Consider the following 26,420-nt stretch of genomic DNA (forward strand, 5'->3'; position numbering starts at 1 on the left):
CACTTACATGAGGTTCCTAGAATAGTCAAATTCATAAAGACAGAAAGAAGAATGGTAGTTGCCAGAGGAGAGGGGGGAGGGGATTGGGAAGCTATGGTTTAATGGGGAAAGAGTGTCAGTTTTACAAGATGAAAGAGTTTTGGAGATGGATAGTGGTGATGGTTACACAACAATGTGAACGTACTTACCATTGAACTGTATACTTAAAAAATGGCTAAGATGGTAAGTTTTATGTTGTATGTATTTTGCCACAATTAAAAATAAAATAAAATTTTTAAAAAGAAGAAAAGAAAACCTGGCCGAGGACTACAATACCTGTTAACTTAGAAAAGAGTCAGAAATGCAAAGCTTAACTCCATTCATTATTGCCCTCTTAGCACCTCCTGATGTTGACAGGTTCCTCAGTCGGGCTTGTCAGTCACATGAGAATGTGCATTCTGATGTTGGTGAGAGGCGCAGTGTGTGTGTGTGTGTGTGTGTGTGTGTGCGCGCGCACGCGCACCCGTGCACACGCACACTGTTAACAAAAAAGTCTCTTAACGACAGAAAAATGCCTCAAATTGCATCTAATGGTTTTCACATGTACAACGTGCAGATTTCACTGAAATGCACCCCCCTCTTAATATCCCAAAGAAGCACTGTGGTGGGAGTATTTAGAAAGGCATGTCCCACTGTTGGAACTTCCATGCGAGTCTTTCCATTTTGATCTCTGACACAGAGAAGTGCTGCTTTAACTCAGCTGACAGCTAAAACGGAAGCCATCCCTGAATGGGCAAACATTCCCCTAGCAAGGAAGGAACAACAGACAAAAGGACTCTTTTCTGTGTCAAAGTTCTGACACTTCATTAACTAACTCAGGCCCAGCCAATTCTCCAGATGTGTCACAGAAAATAAGTCTTTTTCTGAGGAGGTATCTAGCTGCATGATGTCAACTTCTGGCTTGAAAAACACTCAGACTTTTTCTATATAGATTATACTTTCAGTGCATAATAAAGTCAATATATAAATTACTGTGCCTCTACCCAAATGCTAGTGAAATTCATGGGTGAAAATATACTACAAGAAACAACCAAGAAAACATGTTCTTATCTCTTCCTGTTGGGTTTCAACTATAGGAGCCATGGGTATTTCCTTCTAACTTTCAGTTTCATAATAAAAAGTAGCCAATAGTAGAAAATATACTTTTTTTCAGTATGCAAAACAGAGGTATACCGGGTTTCTTTTGCTAGGTTAGATGGTGACACAGTTGATACACATTATTCATGGATTCCGTATTTATGAATTTGCCTCCTTACTAAAATCTATTTGTCACCCCAAAACCAATACTCGTGGTGCTTTTGCAGACACACGCAGAGCTTGGCGAAAAATTGGAGTTCCCAACCCCAAAATGCAATTCCCAGTTGAGGCTGAACAAGGTAGCGAGCGACCTGCTTTCTTGTTTCAGCTCTCAGACTGTAAAGAAGTGTCCTTTTCAGAGCCTATTTAGTATCCCATTTTCACACTTCTGTGCCTTTGGTTGGTGATTTTGCTGTTTAAAATGCCCCCTAGCATAGTACTGAAGTGCTGTCTTATCCCAAGCACAAGAAGGCTATGATATGTACTGTACCTTACAGAGAAAACACCTGCGTTAGGTAAGCTTCCTTCCCGCATGAGTTAACGGGGCTGCTGGCCTCAAGTTCAGTGTTAATGCACTAACAGTACATATTAAATAGGGTGTCTTCAGACAGAAATACATATAAAACCAGGTTATGTATTGACCAGTTGACAAAAATGTGTGACCAGAGGCTCGTAGGAACCTAACCCTGTATTTCCCGTGGGGGCAACAGTTCAGGATTGGATATTTCAGTGTTTGAGGAAACGCTATCAAATAGAACTGCTGTGAATAAGGATCAACCGTAGTTACAAAAGCACAAGATGCTTACTCAGCGGACAGAAAACAGGATTAGATAAAACACAGAACTCTTGATCGTCGAGGACTGAGTAGTTCAGCACACTGGTTGGCAGTCAAACACATTCTCACAGACTTTAAAAGTGATGCAAGTCAAGGGTAAAATGGGCCTGAATTGCAGCGTACAACTTTTAATTGTAGATTTATGTTTTATTTTATGATTAGCATTCTTCTCCACTCGCCAATGGAAGCCTCTTGTAGGAACTCAGGAAACATTTGCTGTCGATTTCTACACCCCGTTTCCTCCCCTAGATTCGACCCACAGGACCCATGCTGTACAGCAGCCATTCCCATGGAGCCCTGTGCATCCTGAAATCTCTAAATCTAGAAGAATCTGCTTTTTTGAAACAACATGTTTTATTTTACTAATCACTTTAATTGCTTTCCTTCAAGGCTTCCATCTTTACTTTAGGCCCTGAGCTTAAGATAAACTCTTTATAAAAGAAAGACAAAAGCCCAGTTTTCCATGTTTTGCTGACGGACTTGTCTCACAGCTGATAGACAGGCATCAAATCTGGGAGAGCCTTGTGAAAACCACTGGCTGGAGAGTCACAGGATGAAGTGTTTTTTTTGGTTTTTTTTGTTTTTAATTAATTAATTAATTAATTTATTTTTGGCAGTTGTTGGGTCTTCGTTTCTGTGCGAGGGCTTTCTCCAGTTGTGGCAAGCGGGGGCCACTCTTCATCGCGGTGCGCGTGCCTCTTACTACCGCGGCCTTTCTTGTTGCGAAGCACAGGCTCCAGATGCGCAGGCTCAGTAATTGTGGCTCACGGGCCCAACTGCTCCGCGGCATGTGGGATCTTCCCAGACCAGGGCTCGAACCCGTGTCCCCTGCACTGGCAGGCAGGTTCTCAACCACTGCGCCACCAGGGAAGCCCCACAGGATGAAGTTTTTACTTTAGGAAAATGTCTGGCAGCAGCAGGGGCGGGACGCTGGATGCTCAGCTGGGGTCAGAGGGACTCCTGCTGTCATAAGAATAAGCAATGATAAGCCTCCACTGAAGTCATGTCAGTAGAGGCGGAGGACAGAAAGGAGGCAGTGGGTGTGAGATATTTTGAAACAAGAACTGATGGATTTATGATGGATTAAATATACAGAATAAAGAATTAGGTTTTCTACAAATGTATGTCGTATGAGAGGTTCATTATTTTTGTCTTGAGTACACCAGAGTCTCCTACAGTGTACGATTCAGCTGTTTTCCTCCCAGTTCCCTTGAAGGTGATGCCCAGAGACGTTAGTTGAGACAGAGCCCAGCCATCCTAACACCATCCTCAGGAAATAAGAACCAGCACCTAGAGCCCCCGGGCCCGACTTCAACACAGTAACTCAGAGACCATCGTCTCTCACAAGCCACAAGGAACCTGAATTTTACCGAAAGGATTATCTTCGTGATCCTTGGGTGCCACGACCTGAACCAAAAGGACCGGCAGAAACATACCAAGGCACCTAATTGTGTCACAAAGTGGAACCTTAACTACCAGGTTTATAAAGGGCTAGTTTTTCTCTCGTTTTTGCTGCTCCTGTGACGAAGGTTTGCGCCTGACAATTTAGTGACTTCATCTAAGATTTCAACACCTCAGCGCCACTATACCTGTTTATGAACATGTCCTCAGAGTGACCCTTCTAAAACGGGAAGACATTCATTTCCAGATTTTAAAAGTCTCCATTTTTCTTCTTTTGAGAAGATGTTATAAAGGCCCAAGGAAGGTGGTAGCAAGCTGACATTTAAGGTGATGGATTGGTAACCTTGAACATAAATTCTAAGGTGCCAAGCAGAAGTAAATAAGTTAAAAAATTATTATCCTTCACTTGCCTTAATATAGTTTATAAATCCCGAATGGAGAACGTCTGTTCCGTGGGAAAATTGGTCTCTTTCTTCTCCTGAGTTCTCATTGTCACTCGCAAGGGAAGGCGCTGGTTGAAATTCCTGATGAAATTCCCCTATTAGGAAAACACAGAGAAAGATAGAAAGCATGATTTCATAAGCAGATGAGCAAAACATAGATGACTCTAAAATACATCACCTAGTTTTTCAATCTTCTCCCTGACCTCTTCTGGAGGTATATGAATGACCCAAGTTTTCTCTTTCCAAAAGGATGTGAGGAAAAGGTGAAAAAAGGAGAAAGAAGAGGAAGAAAAGTAAAAGAAATGGAAAACCCCAAATCAAATGAACTTAAAAGTCAAGGCCCCTATATGGCTTAGTTCCTTATGAAAGAAATGAAACTTCCTCTAATTTCTTTTAAGGAACAGAGAATAGAAAGTATAAAAGAGGGCTTTTTGTGCTCTCAGCAACGTGTGACAAGTAAGTATTTCAAAGTCAAAATTCAGTAGTTACTGAACAACTACTAAAATGGCAGGTATAATACTAAACATTTTGGGGATTTAAAAAATTAGTGAATGGGACTTCCCTGGTGGTGCAGTGGTTAAGAATCTGCCTTCCAGTGCAGGGGACACGGGTTCAAGCCCTGGTCCGGGAAGATCCCACATACCGCGGAGCAACTAAGCCCATGCGCCACAACTACTGAGCCTGTGCTCTAGAGCCCGTGAGCCACAACTACTGAGCCCGCGTGCCACAACTACTGAAGCCTGCGTGCCTAGAGCCGTGCTCCACAACAAGAGAAGCCACTGCAATAAGAAGCCTGTGCACCGCAACGAAGAGCAGCCCCCGCTCGCCTCAACTAGAGAAAGCCCGCGTGCAGCAACAAAGACCCGATGCAGCCAAAAATAAATAAATAAATAAATTTATTTAAAAAAAAAAAATTAGTGAACAACTGCAAGAAAGAGTGTGGGAAAGGACTAAAATAAGGACCCCAAATCATAACAACAAAAGAAGTGACTATGATGAGGACCACATGGAGGGGAAAGCACAGTCAGAGCGCATCCAAAAGGTCTGTGTTCTAGATGGTGCAGGAGAGGTGAAAGGAGGAAAAGCAGATCTCTTCTCTCTGATCTGGACACTGGGAAAGAAACAGGTAGGACCACACCACCTTCAAGGACTCCTAGCCAGCAAAAACTACGCACTTCTAGAACAGAGGGGAGGAAAACTGGTGACAAATGATATAATTCTTTTATTTTAAAAAATTTGCCTAAAACACTACCTCTTACACTGCATATATTGTTACAAAGCTTATCTAAATTAATAAAGTGGCAGTCATATTTTTGCATAACGTATACAGTTATATTTGGGGACAATGTATGGTTCCAGTCATCATCTCAGATAAACAAATGGTAACCTTAAAAACCTGAGCATAAGTGAAAGCGAACACTAGAGTGTGAGTTGGTTTAAACAGTTCTCCCGTCACTAGGGAGAGCAAGTCAAACTATTAGGGAGATAATCTGCATATTAATCTAGTTCTATACTATCCACACGTCATCAAACAGCCTCTGCCACAAATGTAAACATTACATTTTATAATTTACCTAAAAGTCACTGAATAAACAGAAGCAGTCAAATTACTGTCATAATGTAATCGAATGAGGGCTACTCACCAAGATATGAAGTGTATTACTAGGATTTTAAAGTAGGCAAGACATAGAGTGTTTAGTGGTCATCTGGTGATTATCAAAGAATCACAGACTTTTAAGAGCTACACAAAACATTACAAATCACCTCATCTAATCATCTCATTTACAGGTGAGAGAATTAAGGTCAACTGACTTGTTGAAAGTCAAGTAGATTCCTGGGCACGCATCCCAACTACATTTCCCACCCTTGCATGTAGTTAGATGTGACCCCTGGGCCTGTGAAAGGCCCAGCCCACGCTTTCTGCGTGGCTGGTAAAGTTCTGTTTCTCTAACTGGGAGCTGGACCTTTTGTTCCCATTCCTGGAGTGAACCTCCATGCTCTTTCCCCTTTAGCTTGAAACAGATGGACTTGGAAATATATATTAACATAAATTAAAGATGGTAGAGTCACCAGATAAAAGGAACTTGGGTTCTTGAAGCACTGAGTGGAGGAGAGTTGCCTGGGAATCACTAACTCCCCTTTGGACTGACTTTGGATTGTGTTAAGTCAATGAAATTTGGGCATTTTATGTGTTACAATAGCTAGAGTTGTCCTAAATAGTGTATCTACACATCAATATTTTTTTTCCAATAATGGATTTAAAGAGTCTTAAATAAATCTTCAGAATGAGAATAGTTCTACTATTACTAGCTACGTGACCACTGGCATGTTACTTAAACTGAGGCTCACCTATAGAATGGAGATGATTAGAGTATCCATCTCAGAGTTTTGAATTTTAAATGAGATGACCTTCACAGATTAGCACAGTGCCTGGGGCATGTGAAATGCTCAATAAACATTAACTATTACTGTTGCCATGTTTCTGCATATTTTAAACATAGCATTTGAAACTTAAAAACAAGCTCTTTCTCCCCATCCTTCATTCTCAGACCTTTAACTGGACTAAGGCGATGGCAGGTGTCCTCCTTGATCTGTTCTTCTTCCATGATATTTGACATTGGCACATTGAGGCTAACGGTGTCTTCATCAGAAGGCTGAAAAGAAACAGGACACTGCCTCATTCAAGGGAGAAGTCTTATCAATATAGATTAAGAGAATGCTATGTGATTAAAAAAAAAAAAACATACTGTGATTCTCACAAACATAATATTGAGTAAAAGACACCAAAGGACAATGCCACTTATATAAGTTCAAAAATGGGCAAAACTAATCCATGGTGTTTGAAGTCAGGATAGCGGCTGCTCTTAGGTTAGGGGGGTGGGCGCATGATGGGGGCTTTCTGGGTGGCTGGTAAAGCTCTGTTTCTCTAACTGGGAGCTGGTTATGAGTGTGTTCACTTTGTCAAAATTCATCAAGCTAACACTCACGTACTTCTCTGTACATATGTTTTGAGCTGAAATTTTTTCAGGTACCTGATGATATTTTCGAACCTAAGGCCTGAGAGAACAAAGAAATAACTGGAAATACACTACCATACCAGCCCTAAGTCTAATCGATCGCTTCAATAGTAATGGTGCTCTGAGATCTGACAACACAAATTTACCAAAACTATATTAAGGTTTCATGTGGCCAGTCACAGGAAGCAGGCAGTCAGCCTCTGGGACAACATCTCATTTATTTACAGTGCATCTTACACGCAACATCAAGCTTCAGTTTATTTCCCTGTCTAGGCTGAGGAAGCTGCTTTAAATATATAAGAAGCTACTTTAAATATATAATATATAGTACTTAAAAGGAACAGGGGTTCTGTGCAGTTTTCAGAATAATGCTTCGATTTAGTAATCAGAGTTAGTTCTCCCTGGGGGTCTTGTTTCCCACACTAACTGATGAAGTTTATTCAGATAATCTATGATTCTGTCACAAATGAAATATGAAGCCTCATTTATTTTCCTGTGTCTCCGTTTTAGCGTCGCTATTTCATGAAAAGCTTTTCGAATCACAGGGATCAGGAACCTCCATAGCGCACGTTTCTGTGGCTTGCTTCTAAACTCCTGAGGCTATAATTTTTCACAGTACAGTGTTCGTTTACTTTTGGACACGTGCACAGATTGTTCAGAAACTGGCAGAAAACAAATGTACATTTCATTCATTACACAGCTATTCACTGAGCCTCACATTTTTTTGCTTGTTTATCTGAGTGACAAATGCTAAATCAATCAGAGTGACAAATGCTAAATCAACCAATGGCAACAGCCAAAGAAAGGAATGAGGTGTGATTTCTGAACCCCACAATGAGATGTAAGTAGGAAGCAAGACTGACTGACCACAGATAATAAAATATTTGCCAAATAAAGTGAAAATAGAAAGCTACATAGAATAATCCAGAACCCTTATCCTTGTAAAAAAAAAAAAAAACATTTCTAGGAGGTGTTCTCAGGTAAGGAGGCCACAATGCAAGACAAAAAAAAAAAGCCAAAGGGAAAATGTATACACTTCATTCTGTTGAACATAATCCTTTCTGTCGTCCTTCCTTCCACCCTCCTCCCATCTTAAAAACTTATTAGCAAAATTCCAAGATATGCATCTAGTTAAAAGGAAGAAAATAAACCCTTGGCCTCCTTTTAGAATATTAGCATCCTACTTATACTAAGTGAGAACAAAAGGATAATGAAGTTCTTTGTGTAATGTTTTATTAATGAACTTAATTATCCTTCGAAGACAGATAAAGGATAAAGCAGAGTCTGTTTTAATTTAACAGAAAATAAGCTCGGGTGAGTAATTTCTGAAACAAAGGGCTATTTCAGGGGACTTATGAGTTTTAATAAAGTTAAGGGAGTAGAATTAAATACAACTTATAAAGCAATGTGTTGAGTATTTTCTCCCCCAGGGAATCATAGTAAACTATTCATGTAGGTTCATGAGGGTAATTTTATTTTATTGATACTGGCCTTCTTTTTCTGCCTACTACTCTTCTTCCTTTTGAAATATTCTGTATTAGAAAGATTTTAAGGTATCCTAGTGCTTTATGAAGTATTTTGTGGAAAATAAATTCGAATATCTTAGCTACATATTAAACCTCAAAGGCCTTAAGAGAACGGGGAAAAGGCAATTTTCCTGGACTTACATACAGTAAGAATGTGGATTTCTTAAGACAGGGTAATTGACCTACTAAGTACATCTTCAAAGAGTATTACAATGTTTCAAAACTCAATAACCACAAAAACTCAATAAGTTCCCTCAAAAAAGGGAGGCCTGATAATATATACATACCCTACTCCAGCTATCCCTCCTAGCTCTGCTGGTCAAGAAACCCCATTTAATGGTTTATTAGTGAAAGATTTGGGGGAACCTAATAGACTATAAATAAGATAACAAATGTTCTAACTGAGCTATATATAACCACTTTACAAAGCTCCAGTGTGGGAGGCCTCTTAGCTCACAAATAACCAAACTGTTATCCAATTATCTGAAAACAACACAATCTAAGAATTTCAGGAAAACAAATATTGATATAAAAATTATGGCTACCCAAAAATGCATTTCCTGTGGGTAAAATGCAATGTACAATTACAGTGGGAAGCAGCCGCATAGCACAGGGAGATCAGCTCGGTGCTTTGTGACCACCTAGAGGGGTGGGATAGGGAGGGTGGGAGGGAGATGGAAGAGGGAGGGGATATGGGGATATATGTATATGTATAGCTGATTCACTTTGTGATACAGCAGAAACTAACACACCATTGTAAAGCAATTATAGTCCAATAAAGATGTTTAAAAAAAATGCAATGTACATTTGATTCCTTAACATTTATGCAGGCATATAACAACTTTTTCCTAAGTTACTCTGTCATTTAAAAACAAACATATTTATAAAAATGCCTTCCGGGTACTTGCACACCACTTAGTCATTTCATAATATTTATTAAGCATGCAAGAATATTCCAGATAATGTGAGGGGTGTGGTAGGAGGGGAAGGAGATAGGGACTCTATTCTTGAGACATTTACAAAATATTAAAGATTCAGAAAAAGCTAACAACATTTAATATTTACATAACAGAGGATTTCAAATAACTTTCACAAACATTATCACATGTTCTCAGGCAACTGCCTTTTATCTGAAAGGAGTACAGCGAATGCAGGTAGATATATCTAGAAGCACAAAGGAAAAAAATCTGATCACGAATTTACCTCTGTGGCAGATAATCGCTTGTCTCCATTATCACTCCCAACGCCCGAGTCAGAATCCTTCTTGCTGGGTTAGATGCCATCGATATTGAATTCATTTAGAAAAAATTAAAATCACAAAGTTCACAACAAGAGACATCAACTTATATTCAAATAATGACTTTACTAAACAAAGTTTTATTATTACCAAAAGACAACAAATCCGCCCAGTATTGAAGGTTGTTAAGACAAGGGCCTAATGAAAATCAGATACTTGTACCGTCTAAATATGGTACAAGATAAATTCTTTGTGTTCAGAGTTTCATGGATTTATACTCTACCTGAGTGGCCAGTTCTTTGAAACAGTTAATAATTTTCTTATTTTATTGATTCTAGCATATGAAAAAGCAAAAACTACCAATTGCTTTTACCTCTTATGTTATGAAATTTCCTAACTCCCAATAATTCTGTAAACTTTTATTCAGTGACTAAATAAATTTGATAGTATGTTTAAAACAATAAAATAATGAATACATATTTTAAGCATTATATAAAGGTACCATTAGGGTAGGCTGAGATTTTAAGTCACTACAGTATATTTACTTTTTTTAGTAAAAAGTTCAAGAAAGATTTCTGCAATGAAGACATTTCAAAAACAACCTGCATTTCTACAAGAGTGTTCAGTGCGATAATTTTGTTCTCTGAAAATTCAAGGCCCAGTTTACACCACAAAATGGCCAAGGACATGTTAAACGATTCTAAAGCTTCCATTCTGAACAGGAAATGGCAAAAACTATGAACAGTGCATTTTTAAAAGACAATTAAAAAAATAAAGTCTGCATTTTTTCTTAACAATGTTCTGGAAGCACATTAAAAATTAACTTAAAAAACCATGTCTCTAACACAACATTGTAAATCAACTATAACCCCCAAAATTTTTTTTAAAAAACAACAAAAGCCATGTCTCAGTTTGATGTGGTTATTTTAACTGATAGGTAAAAAATACATATATTTATATTACAGATCTTATTTATAATATGTGCACACACACATATGTTGCACTCAGGAAGGACTGATTCTTGATTAGGAGAGGGTAGATGAAACCTGAAAGATGCCAAAATGTTATCAACAGCATCCATTTTCCCTTTTTTGTTCCAAAAGTGTTCGAGACTCTGATGTATAAATCTGCATTAGCTGAGTGAAACAAAAGGATTTTTGGAGTTAGTTACCTGGAGCACCTTGGCCTAAGCAAACTCTAAACGGGGGCTTCTAGCCAAGGGGGTCACACTCACCTGTCTTCCACGTGCTGGTGTAAATGTGGCCTCTCCATGGTGTGGAGATAAAGGGAGTCGGTTGTCTTAATCTGGCATGCTTGGATGCTCAGATACTTAAATATGTGCACTTTGCCCTTGGTGCAAATCTATGGAGAAATTAGTAATAAATATATTTTTAATGGCAAAACAAAATGTAAACACTAGACATCTCACTCTGTATATTTTAGTTTTTGCATTTTCACTTTAAGTAACACGTCAACAATGACCACCAAATTTGACCTCTCCAAGACAGGTAAGATTTTAGGCAATCATTTCCTCCAAATTCTACTTCAATAGAAAACCATGTTCAAGAAATTTCTAGTTTCTCTTGCACTTACCCACAAAATTCTAACAGAAATACATTTAAGTATAAATAGTGTAAAACGTATATACGTCAGATAACTAACCTGGTAACGTTCCAATTCTGAAAGCATATATACTTCATTCTGTTCTCACATAGTTTAATATTTGAGCTTGAATCTTGTCTCTAAATGACTGACAATCATATTTTAAAATGGTTAAACTCTATTTTCCAGCTGACTTCAATGTAAGGAATCTATTACTCCTTTTGTAATCCATACACTCCATGAAAAAATTTCAAATGCACGTACAAAATGATAAACATAATAACTGAATAAGTGAAATAATCAAACATCATAATTCTGGGATTGCGGTGACCAGAACAGTGAGGCAAATGGTGGTAAACAGGTTTGATGTCACAGAAGACAACATACTGTAGTCAGATTCACCCGAGGTTTCATGTTTTAAGAGATTGTGACTGTTTATGATCGTATCCATACATTAATTCTGCAAAATATCAACAAACCAGTTCTGCTGAGAGTTGCTTAGGTGCTATTGATAGCCTATCCCCCCGGCAACAGCTTTGCTGTGAGACCCCTCACCTGTGCTGGAGGAGACTGCAAAGGGTTATTCTCAAGCAGTAATACTTGCAGCTGCTTCATCTCTCTAAAACAAATGGGAATCACGAGCACTTTATTGCAGGAAAAGTCAAACTTTACCAAGGGAAGATCTACTAGTTCTAAAAGAACAGAAAAAAAAAAAAAAAAAAAAGAAAGAAAGAAAAACAAAAAACTCAGAAAGCAACAAGATTAAGTGGCTAAACACATTCAAAAATTTTCTGCTTATCTGGAAATATATCATTTAGCATAATTAAAACCAAGTTGTGTATTAGGAATATAAGTTATGTATATATAATACTTTACTAAAGAGGAGAGGAAAGCTTTCATTGGGGGCCCAACAATTTTTAATTTGTTGTTATTTCTGGTACGAGCTGGAAACGCTTGACATACACAACACCTATTGTTTAAAAAGGCTTTTTTTCCAGTGAAACAATCACATAAGCCACACCACACAAGATATGCTTATGTTTTAACTTCAAACTGTTTTCAAACAGCTTGTAGCTTATGAATAATATGTTAATTACAACATATTCTTATGCATTCCATGTATGTGGGCTGGCAGAATCTCAGAACGAGTTACTAGAAATATGTTCATGATTGTTTTAACTCCACTTTAAAAAAGAAATGCTATCAAATTCGGAGCTTTGCAACAGACCCTGTAATCCTGATTTGATTGGGCTTTATTGTACTGCTTTAAAAAAGTCTTCTGTAGCTCCACAAACAAGACAGAACATTATATTTAGCTTAAAATCCCCACCCAGTGGCATAGCAAACACTCAGTAATTTCAAGCATTCCAACCGACGTTGGCAGCTGCAAGAAACGAAGTCAAATATATTCCATAGAGCAAAGACGCTGAGCAATGCCAGAGTAGGGTGACACGGAGCAAACCACCAAGATCTCCACGTGAGAGGCTACGGCGGGTTCATTTCAGAACGGGCCTCACCACGTTTGTTATGAAACCTGGTAAGGGAGGATACACGGTGCTTTCAAATACTCAAGGAATTCCCAAGCAGATGAAGGGCAGGGACTCTAGGAAGAAGAGGAATGGAAGGCAGCGACCTGGAGAAAGAATTCATACCATCCCTCCGCTCCCCCTGTACTGCTGGAGGGTTTTCACGTTACTCAGCTACTTACTCAGACTACTTCATGTTCCCCCAACAAAGGTTCACTTAGCAACCAGTCTCTGCAAATTCAACTCGCTCTGGGTGTGGAAGGGACTTTCCTTCTTTCATGCCTTAGTGAACTACTTTGTATTAAAGAAAAGAGTCACGAGATTGAAATGCAAGGACAGAGACACAGGAGCATCTGCTCAGCAGCTCCCAAACTCAGGTCCATGATAGGCAGGCGGCTGTGTAAGAGAAACTCAGGATGTGTATTTTTAAATTTTTTTTATTGAAGTATAGTTGATTTACAATGTTGTGTTAGTTTCAGGTGTACAGCAAAGTGATTCAGTTATACTTATATATGTGTATAGATATTCTTTTTCAGATTCTTTTCCATTATAGTTTATTATAAGATATTGAATACAGTTCCCTGCTAGGTCTTTGTTGTTTATCTATTTTATATATAATAGTGTGTATCTGCTAGTCCCAGACTCCTAATTAATCCCTCCCCCGCTTTCCCCTTCGGTAAGCATAAATTTGTTTTCTGTGTCTGTGAGTCTGTTTCTGTTTTGTAAATAAGTTCATTTGTATCATTTTTTTAGATTCCACATATAAGTGATATCATATATTATTGGTCATTCTCTGTCTGACTGACTTCACTTGGTATGATAATCTCTAGGTCCATCCATGTTGCTGCAAATGGCATTATTTCATTCTTGTTTATGGCTGAGTAGTATTCCACTGTGTGTGTGTATGTGTGTGTGTGTGTGTGTGTGTGTGTGTGTGTGTATACACATTACATCTTCTTTATCCATTCATCTACTGATGGACGTTTAGGTTTCTTCCATGTCTTGGCTACTGTAAACAGTGCTGCAATGAACATTGGGGTGCATGTTATCTTTTTGAATTGGAATTTTCAAATTAGAATTTTTGAATTCTTATTCGAATTGGATGTGTATTTTTAAAATCGCCCCAAGTTAATTCTCTGCTCGAACTCAGCTCTCCCACCAATAGCGGGATAAGTGATTTGCCTCAGGTCTCATTCGTCCTGGTTGCCTGGAAGAACCACATGGAGAAAAGTGGGAGCTGGAAGAGAGGAAGTGAAGCCAGAGGATGGCACGGAATCAAGAAAGTCAAAGAGAAAGGGAAAGTAAGATCTTTCCCGTTAATAGTTTGTTTTGAAAACAGGGCTGAGAATTAGGGGGACTGTATGTAAAAAGAATATCTCCTTGCTATAACTTCCAGTAATATGAATCCATCTCTCTGATGGCTAACGTGACTCCCTCAAGTTAGGTTGGCAAATCAGGGGTGAAGTTTAACTGCACTCTGGCTCTTCAGCAATTTGTCACTTAAAATGAAGACTTTTAAGCAAGACTAGAGAGCTAAGTGCTTGGAAGACATAGCAGGAGGGGAAGGAAGGCGACTTACAGTTAAATAAAGTAAGAAATGGTTTTTATAATGACAATTCCTTTTAGTGCCTGTTGGGGACACAATTACCATCTTAGTTTCGGAAAGCCAGAATCTGACATTTTCACAACAAGGAAACGAAGGAGAAAATGATAACTCCAGCTCCGAAAAAGCCAAAAGAGACAGAGCAGGAAAAAAGGGGTACGAGAAAAACTAAAAAGAACAATGAATCCCACTCCTCTTTCTCCATTGCAAAGAGGGGCAATGAATGACTAATCTTCTGTCCATCCTGGTGCCAGAAAGAACAAAATAGAGTCTCCCCGTTGCATTAGTTGTAGTAAAACCACCACAAGATTGATGTGGGCAATTAGGCCACAAACTTTTCCCCCCTCCTCAAATTGAAAGCATATGAGGAGGGGTACTAAAGAGGAAAAACAAGTGAGTAAATATGAAAAGTCTTTAAACTCACTGCCTGAGAGCATTATCAATGCTCTTTTGTTAACAGAGTTCTCCAGAGTAAAGCAAAAAGAAACTTGATATTCAGGAAATTATTTTTTTTTTTAAAAGATTTTCCAGTAAACTGAAGTTTTAGCTCCGAGTGTATATTAAAATACTAAGCCTGAGAAAACATAATTATGAAAAGTATAGAAATTTGTAAGTGATCTTTTTAGGAGAAGGAATGCTTTTAAGTTAAGAGAGCAAGGAGTGATGACAGAAACAAATAATCTTGATTTTACAGATGCACCTTCTTCCCACATGTTTCTAAACCACTACAGGAAACTGTTAAATGATTAAATTAAATTTTTCTTTTGAAAACGAGAGTTCAATAATTTGTGATGACTTCTCAATAATTAACCTAAGAGCTTAAATTTAGATGAAAGTTTTCTTTAATGCTATGAAAGGCTATATGATTATAAATTTGCTGTTAGTAAGAGTTTTCTCTTTGTACTTGCTCAAACCAAGAAAAACAATTTCATCCATTCAGAACTGGAACCGCACAATGACAAAATGAAAAATCAATGTTTTTATACCAAGTCATCTCAAGTAATAAAGTAATAAATCTTTAGGCCGAGACAGTTTCTAATTCTTCTTTAAATACTAGCCAGCATGAGAAAGGTGAAGATGGCAGATGACACTTAAAACTCCCATCTATAAAGCACATTACATTTTATAAAGTTCTTTCCCTTTCCTGAGCTCCATTTTCTTGCCTTGAATAACGAAGCACTTCAAGCCAAAGATCATGAAGCAGGAACAGAATAATAAAAATCAGGCAGCTCTCAAATAGCTGCATTAGAGTCAGATTAACCAAATGCTGACTGTTCCCAAATATACGCTTTAGCTTATCAGGCATCCTAATGTGCTTAAATGAAAATGATAGAAACCAAGGTGACCTTTGAGAACCAGAGTATGTTTTGGAGAAAGCATTCAGTGTCCTGCTGTTCATCAACTCATTCCTGATTAGGTCCAAACGAGGATCCCAAAATGTGAAATTCAGATCCAGCATGATCTACAAGGCTACTTATCAACGTTCTTAATGGTATAACATTTCTGAATAAATACATCTTTTTTATTTTTAATTTATTTTTGTTTTATTGAAGTACAGTTGACTGACAATTTTTTTTTTTTTTTTTTTTTGGCTGCGCTGCATGCGGGATCTTAGTTCCCCAACCGGGGATCGAACCCATGCCTCTTGCAGTGGAAACACGGAGTCTTAACCACTGGACTGCCAGGGAAGTCCCTGACAATTTTTTTATTGAATATCTTTTTACTTTAGCTTCAATGCAACATATCAGAGGGACACACTATGGAAGCCCAGAGCTGCAGGGAAGGGTTTGCCCACGTTTGGCTCCTGGGTGGGGCTGTGTGAGGGGCTCGGTGTTCGTGCTGTTTCAGGAAACCCGAGTCTCAATGCTGAGGCCCTGGAGCCATCCTTGCTCCAGGCTTCAAGAAATTCATCCAAACAACCAGTGACATCAGTTCAAGTTTCACTGCAGCAAAGTCATGCCCTCGCCTGAAGCATGGGTTCGAGACACTCAGGGTTCCCAGTCAGGGCTCCCAGATCCCCAAAGCCCCAAACCCTGACTTCTGGATCTGCAGGACCAAGTGCGGCAACTGACTATTGGCTGGATGTTCCAGGACATCACACGTCCATCCATACCAAAAGCAATTCATGTTGCCTCCTGTTAGGAGCTGAACTGTGTGCCCCCCAAATTCATATGTCGGAGCCCTGACCCACAGTGCCTCAGAATGTGACTGTATTTGGAGATAGGGTCTTTAAAGGGTAAATGAGTTAAAATGGGGTCATTCGTGTGGGCCCTAATCCAGTATGATGGGTGTCCATAAAGAAGAAGAGATTAGGACACAGACACAGAGGGAAGATGCAGGGAGAAGACGGACATCTACAAGCCAAGGAGGGAGGGCTCAGGAGAAACCAAACTGACCAACACTTTGATCTCAGACTTCCAGCCTCCAGACTGCGGGAAAATACATTTCTGTTGTTTAAACCACTCAGTCTGTGGTACTTTGTTATGCGAGCCTGAACAAACTTAATACACACACATACACACACACACACAGCTTTATACAGGGGGAATGATTTTGTTACTGAACCCCTGACTAAAATTACAACTTGAATATAACTTTTCTGTTATCAGCACATGACATTCAAATTATAATTAATATTAATAGGCACACACAAACATGACAAGAGCTACCTTCTTCACAAAGGTAAACAAAAAATAATAAAAGCCTCCTGTTTGATTCATTTTTCCCTCTTTCTTTTTTTACCTTGTGGTAAAACTTGAAGGTAATTTCTTCTGACATTCAGTTCTCGTAGGGATTTCAATTGCCCTATCTGCTGAGGCAAGGCTGTGATCTCGTTGCAGCTGACGTCCTGCATTGAAAACAAAGAGAGAAATAGTAAACGCCTTTTGCCGGGAGATCAAGCATTTCATGTGAAATCTCCTTACGGAATTTAAATATTAGGACAACTACACAGGTACATTTTTATATTGGTCTCCGGGTCCGAGGTCAAGTGAGGCTTAGCACAGAGAAGAAAAAAGAAAGTGCAACATTTGAAACATCCTCTGAGAGAAAAGGGAGAAAAGAAGCATGTCAGTAGCCTTCGGTAGCTACTCTGCCAGCCTCGAGGGCTGCTCTTCTCACATGCTTCAGTCTTATTTCTCACAACAAAGCCATGAGGTAAGATTACTGGCCTAATATTCACAGATCAGAAAACTGAGGCTCAGGAAAGTTCAGTCAATTGTCCAAGGCTTGCAAGTACCAGGGTTAACACTTGGAACAAATTTCCAGCCCACTGTTCAGCCACTACCTTACCTTACCAAATGCTCATATTTTACAGTGGATACCTATATATATATATTACTGCATTGTTTGGATGCATTATTTATTTAAAATGGAATTCTTATCAGAAGGCTGGAAACTTTGGACCTGAACACCTTTACAAACATTTTACAAGCAAGACTGTGGGGTATGCGGACTGTGTCTTCTTTGCTTTGGAAAAGTAATACTCTATTAGTAATCATTGATCGGAACCACCTCTTGACACATGCAAAATGGTGGCCGTGACATTTTTAATCTTCTATATCATTATTACCTCTCCTAACCCCACCCTTCCTCTTGTCCCTAGTAGCTCTGCCCTGCTCTCCACCTCCCTTACCCCAGCTACTCCTTTAGTCCAGACCAGCAGTATCTCTCAGCTAGACACTACCAATGATCTTCTGGTTGTTTCCAGGCATCAATCTCCTCCTCGGTTCCATCTTTCACAGAGTAAAGATTTACAGAGTGTGAATTTCACTCTATCATTCATCAGCTCAAACACCTGCAATGGCTCCTCAGGATAAAGTCCCAAACTCAAATCTGCTCAAATGTTTGCCTTCTCCTGTGAGCCTGTGAGCTCCTAGATGGAAGAGACTGTGCCTTAGTCACTCTGCCTCCTGTGCGGAGCAGAATGCCAGGTATAAGGTAAGGGATCAGGGGCTTCCCTGGTGGCGCAGTGGTTAAGAATCCACCTGCCAATGCAGGGGACACGGGTTCGAGCCCTGGTCCGGGAAGATCCCACATGCCGCGGAGCAACTAAGCCCGTGTGCCACAACTACTGAGCTTGCGCTCTAGAGCCCGTGCACCACAACTACTGAACCCGCGTGCCACAGCTACTGAAGCCCGTGCGCCTAGAGCCTGTGCTCCACAACAAGAGAAGCCGCCGCAATGAGAAGCCCGCTCACCGCAACCAAGAGTAGCCCCCGCTCGCCGCAACCAGAGAAAGCCCGTGCACAGCAACAAAGACCCAATGCAGCCAAAAATAAATACATTAAATAAAATAAATTTTAAAAAATAAATAAATAAAGTAAGGGGTCAATAAATATTGGATAAGACTTCTGAAGTCCGTTTATGTTAACGCTCCATAATGGTACAGTTTATTGTCTCTGGCTGGGAACCCAAGAGGCTCCAACGTACACACCAAATTTCTTGCAGGTCCTGCTCGGTGTCACAGAACCACAAATATATTTGGGCCACAAATGATCCCAATGAGATCAAGTCCTTAAACATCCCACATCACTGCTGAACCTGCAAAAACTCCCCTTCACTCATCCTTTTAGAAAGCAGCAAAGCCTTGTTTCAGAAATTGGTTTCGTATTCGCTCGGATGAGAACTCACCATTGACCAATTCCTTGAAACCTCTGTGCTCCATGTAAGAGCAGGGCTGTACACAACACAGTGCATCACTGCCCTCTAACCTCATCTCACTTACATATCCTCAGGTGACCTGCCAATCTGTCAAGGTCATGAAGGCGCTAAATGGATACCACTTGATGAAGAGGAATAACATCGCTCCTATTAAAGGAAATGAAGCTGTGATCTGTAAAGCCTGGGTGTACGCATTGGAATCAGCCTGCCATACTGTTCCATACTCAGCTGTCTGACTTGGGGTTGGGGCAGGGGGCTGGCGTGTGACAGGTTAAGGACATTAGGTGTTCAATGGCATCACCCGCAAGCTGGCTATTGCTACATTGCTTCTGGCCTAGAAAAGTCACACCAAATTTTATGAAAGACATCCCTAATGTTAAAAAAAAAAAAAAAACCGACAAGCGCATCTGCAGAGACATAAATGTCTAAGGAAGTAATTACATAATTAGGCGGCCCAGAGATTTGTTCAGTCACTCTTAGCCCCTCACTGAATCAGTAAATTACTCTGCCTTTCTGAATATACTTCCATATATGAGAAGTGAAAAGTAAAATGCCACCTTTTCCCAGTTACTATGGCATTTCATCAGCCGCAAAAATCAACAACCAAACCCTTTCAGTGAAAGTTTTATCTTTCTTTGCTTCCACCAAGTTACCAATAAGCAAGAGGTACCATTTTAAAATCTAAGAGTCCTCACACAAATGGTACACAGGTAAGCCCTAGAAATATATGAAATTAAATCATTTTATTGGACTCAGGACCAGGCACAGTCACGTTGGTGATGGCTGAGAGGAGGGGAGGTCATGGGAGAAGAATTAGTGAGAATTATTTTCCACCTCTAAGGAGAATTTATGTTGACACCTAAAATGTTTTATAAGTCTGTGAGTGATAGCATGAGAAAGACCCTTTTGCAGATTACGGGAATCACGTATTTTTCAATGTGAAACTGATGATTTTCAGAAGTTTTAAGGACATAATTTTTCAAAAAAACATTTCTCTTAAAAAAAGAGAGGTGGGAGAGGAAAGCTAAAAGAGAACAGATATATTTAGGCAGCACAGTCTCACCATGAAATCTCCTGAGATGAAATGCATCTTTATTCTATTTTTTTCCTGTGTACTACACTCACCTTGCACGTTGTTGATGAACCCCGGCTAGCCATGAAATTAGAGTATGCTGTTTCCATAAATATAAGGTAATTTTTCCAACATATATTTCTAAGTGGCCTTATCAAAGAAAATTGACTCCCCTCAGCTATATTTAAACACTTGTTTACCTGCAGGGAAATGTTTTCCTAATTTATTTTTTTTAAAGAACTTTATATAATGATAAAACAAGTTTTTATCATTAGAGGTTATGAATTTCATCACAAAAATAAAACCCCATAGGTAATTGTGTCTTAATTAGTTGGGAATGAGGAGGAGTACAGAGAGGAAAATAGTCTAGATGTTTTCAGATAACGTATTTCAGGTTAAAAAGTGTAAAAGCAACATTCCTAGAATAGCCTGGTTCTCTAGAACATGTCTGTCCACATTTAGTCTAAAAGAAATAATGGCTTTTTTTTGGGGGGGGGGGGGAGTTCATTTTAAAAAGATACGATTTAGGAAAATAAATTTTAAAAATAAACCACATTAATGCCCCATATTTCTGCAATAGTGAGAATTTATCAAGTTATGAGTTCCAGATCCAGTAGCTTCTTAAAACAGTCAAATGAATCCCCTCTGAATAGTCTATTAGCCCTAAGCTATGTCTTGGAAAATAATTATTCCAAACCACGGTGAAATCAAATTACCATATATTCAGCATTATAAAGTTATAAATATACAGGTAGGCCCAATTCTATTGTTTGATACAGAAATGAATCTAATCATTATGCATTATATAATCACATAAATACTCAAACTTAAGTTTTATGAACCAGCCAGTCTAATTTTGTCATTTAGATAAAAAAACAAAATAGAGAATTTTAGCTATGACTTAAAATACACTTATTTTCCACTGGTTTAATCAAGATGCTTTTAAGCAACCAAAAGAAAAACTTTAGAAGTTAAGATTCTCATTTCATCACAACTCTTCTGGGCAATTAAGAAAGTCTCTAGAAGGGTTAAATGCATGTTGGAGATTAATACATTTTAGCTAACTGCATGCTAATTGCTACCTTACCTTCAGAATGCAAAAATGACAAGGATTTAAAACATCAGCGTAGGTTCAAGGATTATTAAACTAGGAAATGTTCACTTTCAGAATATATTTTTTAAAAGACTAGACATGCTTTCTTAAGTCGTGACTTCTAATGAAAGCCAACATAACTACTGCGTCAAGATGATCTTGGATAGAGGTTTCCAGTGAGACCAGGCTAAGCGGCAGAACTGCACATGGTATTCTCATGAGCTACCTTCCCCTGACTCTTAGGTTTTCAGAAACTTAGCGTGGTTATACTACAGCTTAAGTCGTATTTTAAAATCTACCTCTTGGTCTTCCCTGATGGCACAGTGGTTAAGAATCTGCCTGCCAATGCAAGGGACACGGGTTCGAGTCCTGGTCCGGGAAGATCCCACATGCCGTGGAGCAACTAAGCCCATGTGCCACAACTCCTGAGCCTGTGCTCTAGAGCCCACGAGCCACAACTACTGAGCCCACGTGCCACAACTACTGAAGCCCGGGCGCCTAGAGACCACGCTCCACAACAAGAGAAGCCACCGTGATGAGAAGCCCACGCACCACAACGAAGAGCAGCCCCTGCTCACTGCAACTAGAGAAAGCCCACGCACAGCAACGAAGACCCAATGCAGCCAAAAATAAAATAAATAAATTTATTTTTAAAACTCTACCTCTTTATTTAATTGAAGAAAATGCAAACGTTCTAACAGGAAATACAAGCTATTAATACTGGCCTCCCATCATGTGACCATGTCCATTTTTGGAAATGTCTTTCGTATGACTCACTGTGTAACTTTAGGTAAATATCTTAACCTCTCTGTTCCTAGGTAAAAAGAAGAGGTGATATTATAAATAATTACAATTTCCTTCCAAGATCAGGAAAATCCATCTACCATATCAAAAATAATGAAGAGATTTTGTTTGAAAGATAGATACTTAACTGACTTAGGAGTAATGTCAATTTTGATTTTTCAGCAATCAAAAACCTAAATGCCTGTAGTGAGAACTTTAATTTTAAGACAAATCAGTATGTTCATTTAAACTCAAAACTTTTTCAAGCAACCTCTGCTATGGTAAATTATTACCTCTCAACACTTACTGAGAGTCTCCTTCTAGTATAAAACCCTACCTCACACTCTTTCACATACCCAGCAAGCACAAACCTTGCTCTTCAAAAGAAACGCGGAGATAGAAGCAACAGAAAGGACCCTGCACAGGCCATGAGTTTCCAATTCCCTCACAGAAACCAGCGAGGTTAGGCGGCATCTCCAGAGACTAGGAATGGACCTACGATTACAGCAGACATGAATTCATGTCTCCATCACGCCTACCTCAGAGACTGGAATGCGACACATAAAAAAAAAACGAAGAAGACATTTCCCTCAGAAGTTCCTCAGTACATCCCGTGTCTATAATCAATCCCTGAATTCCAACTCTCCACACAACCAAACATTTCACAAAAAAAGAGAAAAAAAAAAGTAGCATGTCTAGTCAGGGCCAGGAAATGCACCTTCAAGTCAGTTATTACCTGAGTCAGGCCCAGTGAGTTTGGGGTTGTAAAAGCAGGTTTCTGAAACAGTGATATTATGTTCTCTTATATGAAGTCAAGAGCCGGAAGACACAATTTTCACACACGGCATGAGTTGGGAGAGGGCAGAATTGAGAAAAACCAAACAAGAGATGGACCCCAGTGTGTCAGCATGTACAGAGAACTGGTGAGAAAACTTCTAGACCTTTGGCAAATGCCCCATAAAAGGTTCTCAAATTTATTGTGTTCTTACTTAGTGTGCCTGTCTTCTTCAGAGCCGTCTGTTAATTATAACATGGCATTCATACGGTATTTCTTACCAAATATTTAACACACCTTATCCTTCAGGTATGATTTGACAAGTAAAAAAAACAAAAAACAAAAAACATGTTTCCAGGATGTTGACACCGTCTTTATGAGTAAAATGAGGTTTAGTCAACCCAAGAGAAGTCTGCTGACCCTCGTGCCTGGCTTGAGGTTCTTCAGTGAGGGAACTCTCAGACAGACACGGCCCATTTCTACCACACCCTACTTTTGTAACATTCTCCCTACTGTTCACAGCCTGCCCCAACTTGAATGGGAAAACCACTGCAAGTTGAAACAGGGCAACTGCACAGAAAGAAATCGTGGCTCCTCTCCACGAGAGGCTTATGATCTAGATGAGGACCCAGTGAGCACAGCTGCACTGTACTCTGGAAAGGCCTTGGGCTTTCAACAGACAAACCTGGTTTTCACTCCACTCCACCACATCATAGCCCCACGTCCTTTGGGTGAGTAATTCTGAAACCCAAACTTGTCTGTGCAAGGTAGACAGGATATCCACCTTGCTGGGTTATTGTCAAGATCGAATGATAGAACACATGTCAAGTACCCAGCAGAGTGCCTGGCATACAGTAGGTGCTTAGTAAATGCCAGTGCTTTATCTCTTTCCTGGATAGAAAGAACATGCAGATACGAAGACTTACAAAGCAACACGGACACACAGCTACAGCTCTAAGGAGACAAGCGGTACAGAAGTAATTCAAAGTAGCTGAGGTCAGAAAGTTCTAGATCATTCTCATCAGAAACGACCCTTGAGGGGCAGCTCCATAGAGCTTAGGTTCCCCTAAGTTCTCCGGCACCCGAAACAACGTGGAAATATATCCTCGCCTCTCCTGTGGACTCAAGAAAAGACGTCTCAGAAGTGTTTCTTAATGAAAGTCTTCATGGAAGGAGGAAAAACTGCTTGTCCATATTCTTTGCACAATCACAATCACTAAACGGCAATGCTTTATGTTTTAAGATTCTTAGATAACTGTGATATATTCAAGAAAGTAAGATACTGTTTTCCAAATCCAGCTCCTCTCAAAAATCAGAGAGGGCACCCTTCTTGCAGGTGGCCACGGTGCTCTGGTGTTTGTTTTTTAAGCGAATGATGACTCTGGAACATTCGCTCATACTTGGAAGAGAAGAGAGTTTACAACTCAGTTTAGGATACTCTTTGAGTCTAATGTGAAAATTTCTCAAATATTTCTACCAAAATAGTTCAACAGGGCTCAGAGCCTAATAATAAGCTGAGAGATTTTATCAGCCCTACGTGACTGAAGGTACTCTGAGTGCTTCTGGAGCAACCAAATGTTTTCAACAACTCGGTTACTATGTAACTACAAAACATGAGCCTCCCACGCAATTCTAGAATTACTTCAGGCTCTCCAGGGAACTTTTTTTCCAATTGATAGCTAAAAATCATCTGACATGGTTACCTGTAGTATCACTACTATTTTAAGCAAAAAGATATGAAAAATAAATAAGAATGGATGGAAACTAATCTCTTTTAGTTTGTGACCTTAAGCAAGGCCAGTCAGCCCTTGCGGTTAAACAATGGCAAGTTATTAAATATTCACCAACTTCACAAATAATTGCTTTTTGTGAAGATCACACTTGCCCATAGAGCAGAAAGAACACAAGCTACAGAGCTGCCCTGTCTGGAAGGGTGGCCACCAGCCCCATGTGGCTATTGAGCAGGAGAAATGTGGCTAGTCCAATCTGGGCTGTGTCAGTGGAAAACCTCAAAAACTTAGTAGGAAAGAAAGACTCTAAAATATCTCATTAATTTTATATTGTAGAGATGTTGAAATATTTTAGCTATCTAGGGTAAACTAAAATATATTACTAAAATGAATTTCACTTGCTTCTGTTTTTTTTTTTTTAATGTGGCTACTAGTACATGTAAAATGACATTTGCAGAAGGACAAATATCATATGATATCGCTTATAAGTGGAATCTAAAAAAAATGGTACAAATAAATTTTATTTACAAAACAGAAACAGAGTCACAGATGTAGAAAACAAACTTATGGCTACCAAGGGGGAAAGAGGGGGAGGGACACATTGGGAGATTGGGATTGACATATACACACTACTATATATAAAATAGATAACTAATAAGGACTTACTATATAGCACAGGGACCTCTATTCAATACTCTGTAATGACCTATTTGGGAAAAGGATCTCAAAAAGAGTGGAGATATATATATATATATATATATATATATATATATATATGTATAACTGATGCACTTTGCTGTACAGCAGAAAGTACACAACACTGTGAATCAACTATACTCCAAGAGGGAGGAGATTTGGGGATGTATGTACATGTATAGCTGATTCACTTTGTTCTACAGCAGAAACTAACACACCATTGTAAAGCAATTATACTCCAATAAAGATGTTAAAAAAAATTTCTTTTTAAAAGGTAAAAACAAAAAACAGAAACAAAAAAATAAAATGACATTTGCTGTCTGCATCATGTGCTAGGTGAGGGACAGTGCTGGGTGAGGGTGTTTCTCCTTGGGTTGTAAGTCAGCTAACGCCAGGGTGACCGACCCTCTGGGCATCGCTCACCGTCTCTCTGCCTTGGGTTTCTTCTTTTGTAAGATGTTGAGAGCTTGGAGTAGATGTCTTTTTTTTTTAAGATTTTTTTTTTTTTTTTTGATGCGGACCATTTTTTCTTCTGTCTTTACTGAATTTGTTCCAATAGTGCTTCTGTTTTATGTTTTGGTTTTTTGGCCCCAAGGCATGTGGGATCTTAGCTCCCCGACCAGGGATCGAACCCGCACCCCCTGCATTGGAAGGCGAAGTCTTAACCACTGGACCACCAGGGAAGTCCCGGACCAGAGGTCTTTTAAAACCACTATGGCTTCAACATTCTAGGATTCAAGCGTGCAAGAGTTATTACTGGTGGAGAAAAGACACAGGACAGGCTGATGGCAGCGCTGGAACCAGGAGGCAAAGCAGCTTCCCTAGAGCTGAGCTCCGGACGGGGGCCTAAGAAAAGCCCAGGGCATCCCTTACAGCCACCCGGCAGCTCATGTGCCCCGAGCCGAGAGACAGTGCTCTTCTACCTCTGCCGCCTGCCACCAGCAGCTGACAGGAGAATTTGAGGGAAGCCCTGCCCCGTGTGGGGCTGGCTGCAGGGCTCAGCTCGTGCACCACCCATTAGCAGATGAGCTGGTCTGTAGCCGCACAGCCGATGGCCGGCACGCTGTCAGCTTAAGCCCGGGGTGCAGTGGGACAGAAACACATTACGGCTGCCAAAGGCTGACTTCACCGATGTGCCACACGTCCACTCCGCAGGAGCCCGACAAGTGGAAAAACACCAACGCTGTACTCACACAGTGTTTGCAAGACCTAACCCAAATTCTAGCAAACCCGGATTTGGGGGTTTATCACACTCCTGAAAGAAGCACTTTTTTTAAAAAAGCAAATAACTATCAGTTTCATC

The 26,420-nt window shown here is 39.6% G+C and overlaps 1 protein-coding gene across 2 annotated transcripts in view; it reads right to left on the reverse strand.

Annotated features, from left to right (window-relative positions):
- The window catches only part of LRCH1 (leucine rich repeats and calponin homology domain containing 1), a 187,499-nt gene that overhangs the window by 46,836 nt on the left and 114,243 nt on the right, over positions 1-26,420 (reverse strand). For both annotated transcript variants that reach the window (XM_068526633.1, XM_068526634.1), the window contains exons 4-9: positions 17,049-17,154; positions 11,733-11,869; positions 10,810-10,937; positions 9,542-9,605; positions 6,347-6,449; positions 3,763-3,890 (exon numbers count right to left, since the gene is read on the reverse strand). In XM_068526633.1, coding sequence (XP_068382734.1) covers positions 3,763-3,890; positions 6,347-6,449; positions 9,542-9,605; positions 10,810-10,937; positions 11,733-11,869; positions 17,049-17,154 — 666 coding nt within the window. The remainder of the gene's footprint in view (positions 1-3,762; positions 3,891-6,346; positions 6,450-9,541; positions 9,606-10,809; positions 10,938-11,732; positions 11,870-17,048; positions 17,155-26,420) is intronic.

Source organism: Eschrichtius robustus, chromosome 18, assembly GCF_028021215.1.
Source record: "Eschrichtius robustus isolate mEscRob2 chromosome 18, mEscRob2.pri, whole genome shotgun sequence".
NCBI classification, from domain to species: domain Eukaryota; kingdom Metazoa; phylum Chordata; class Mammalia; order Artiodactyla; family Eschrichtiidae; genus Eschrichtius; species Eschrichtius robustus.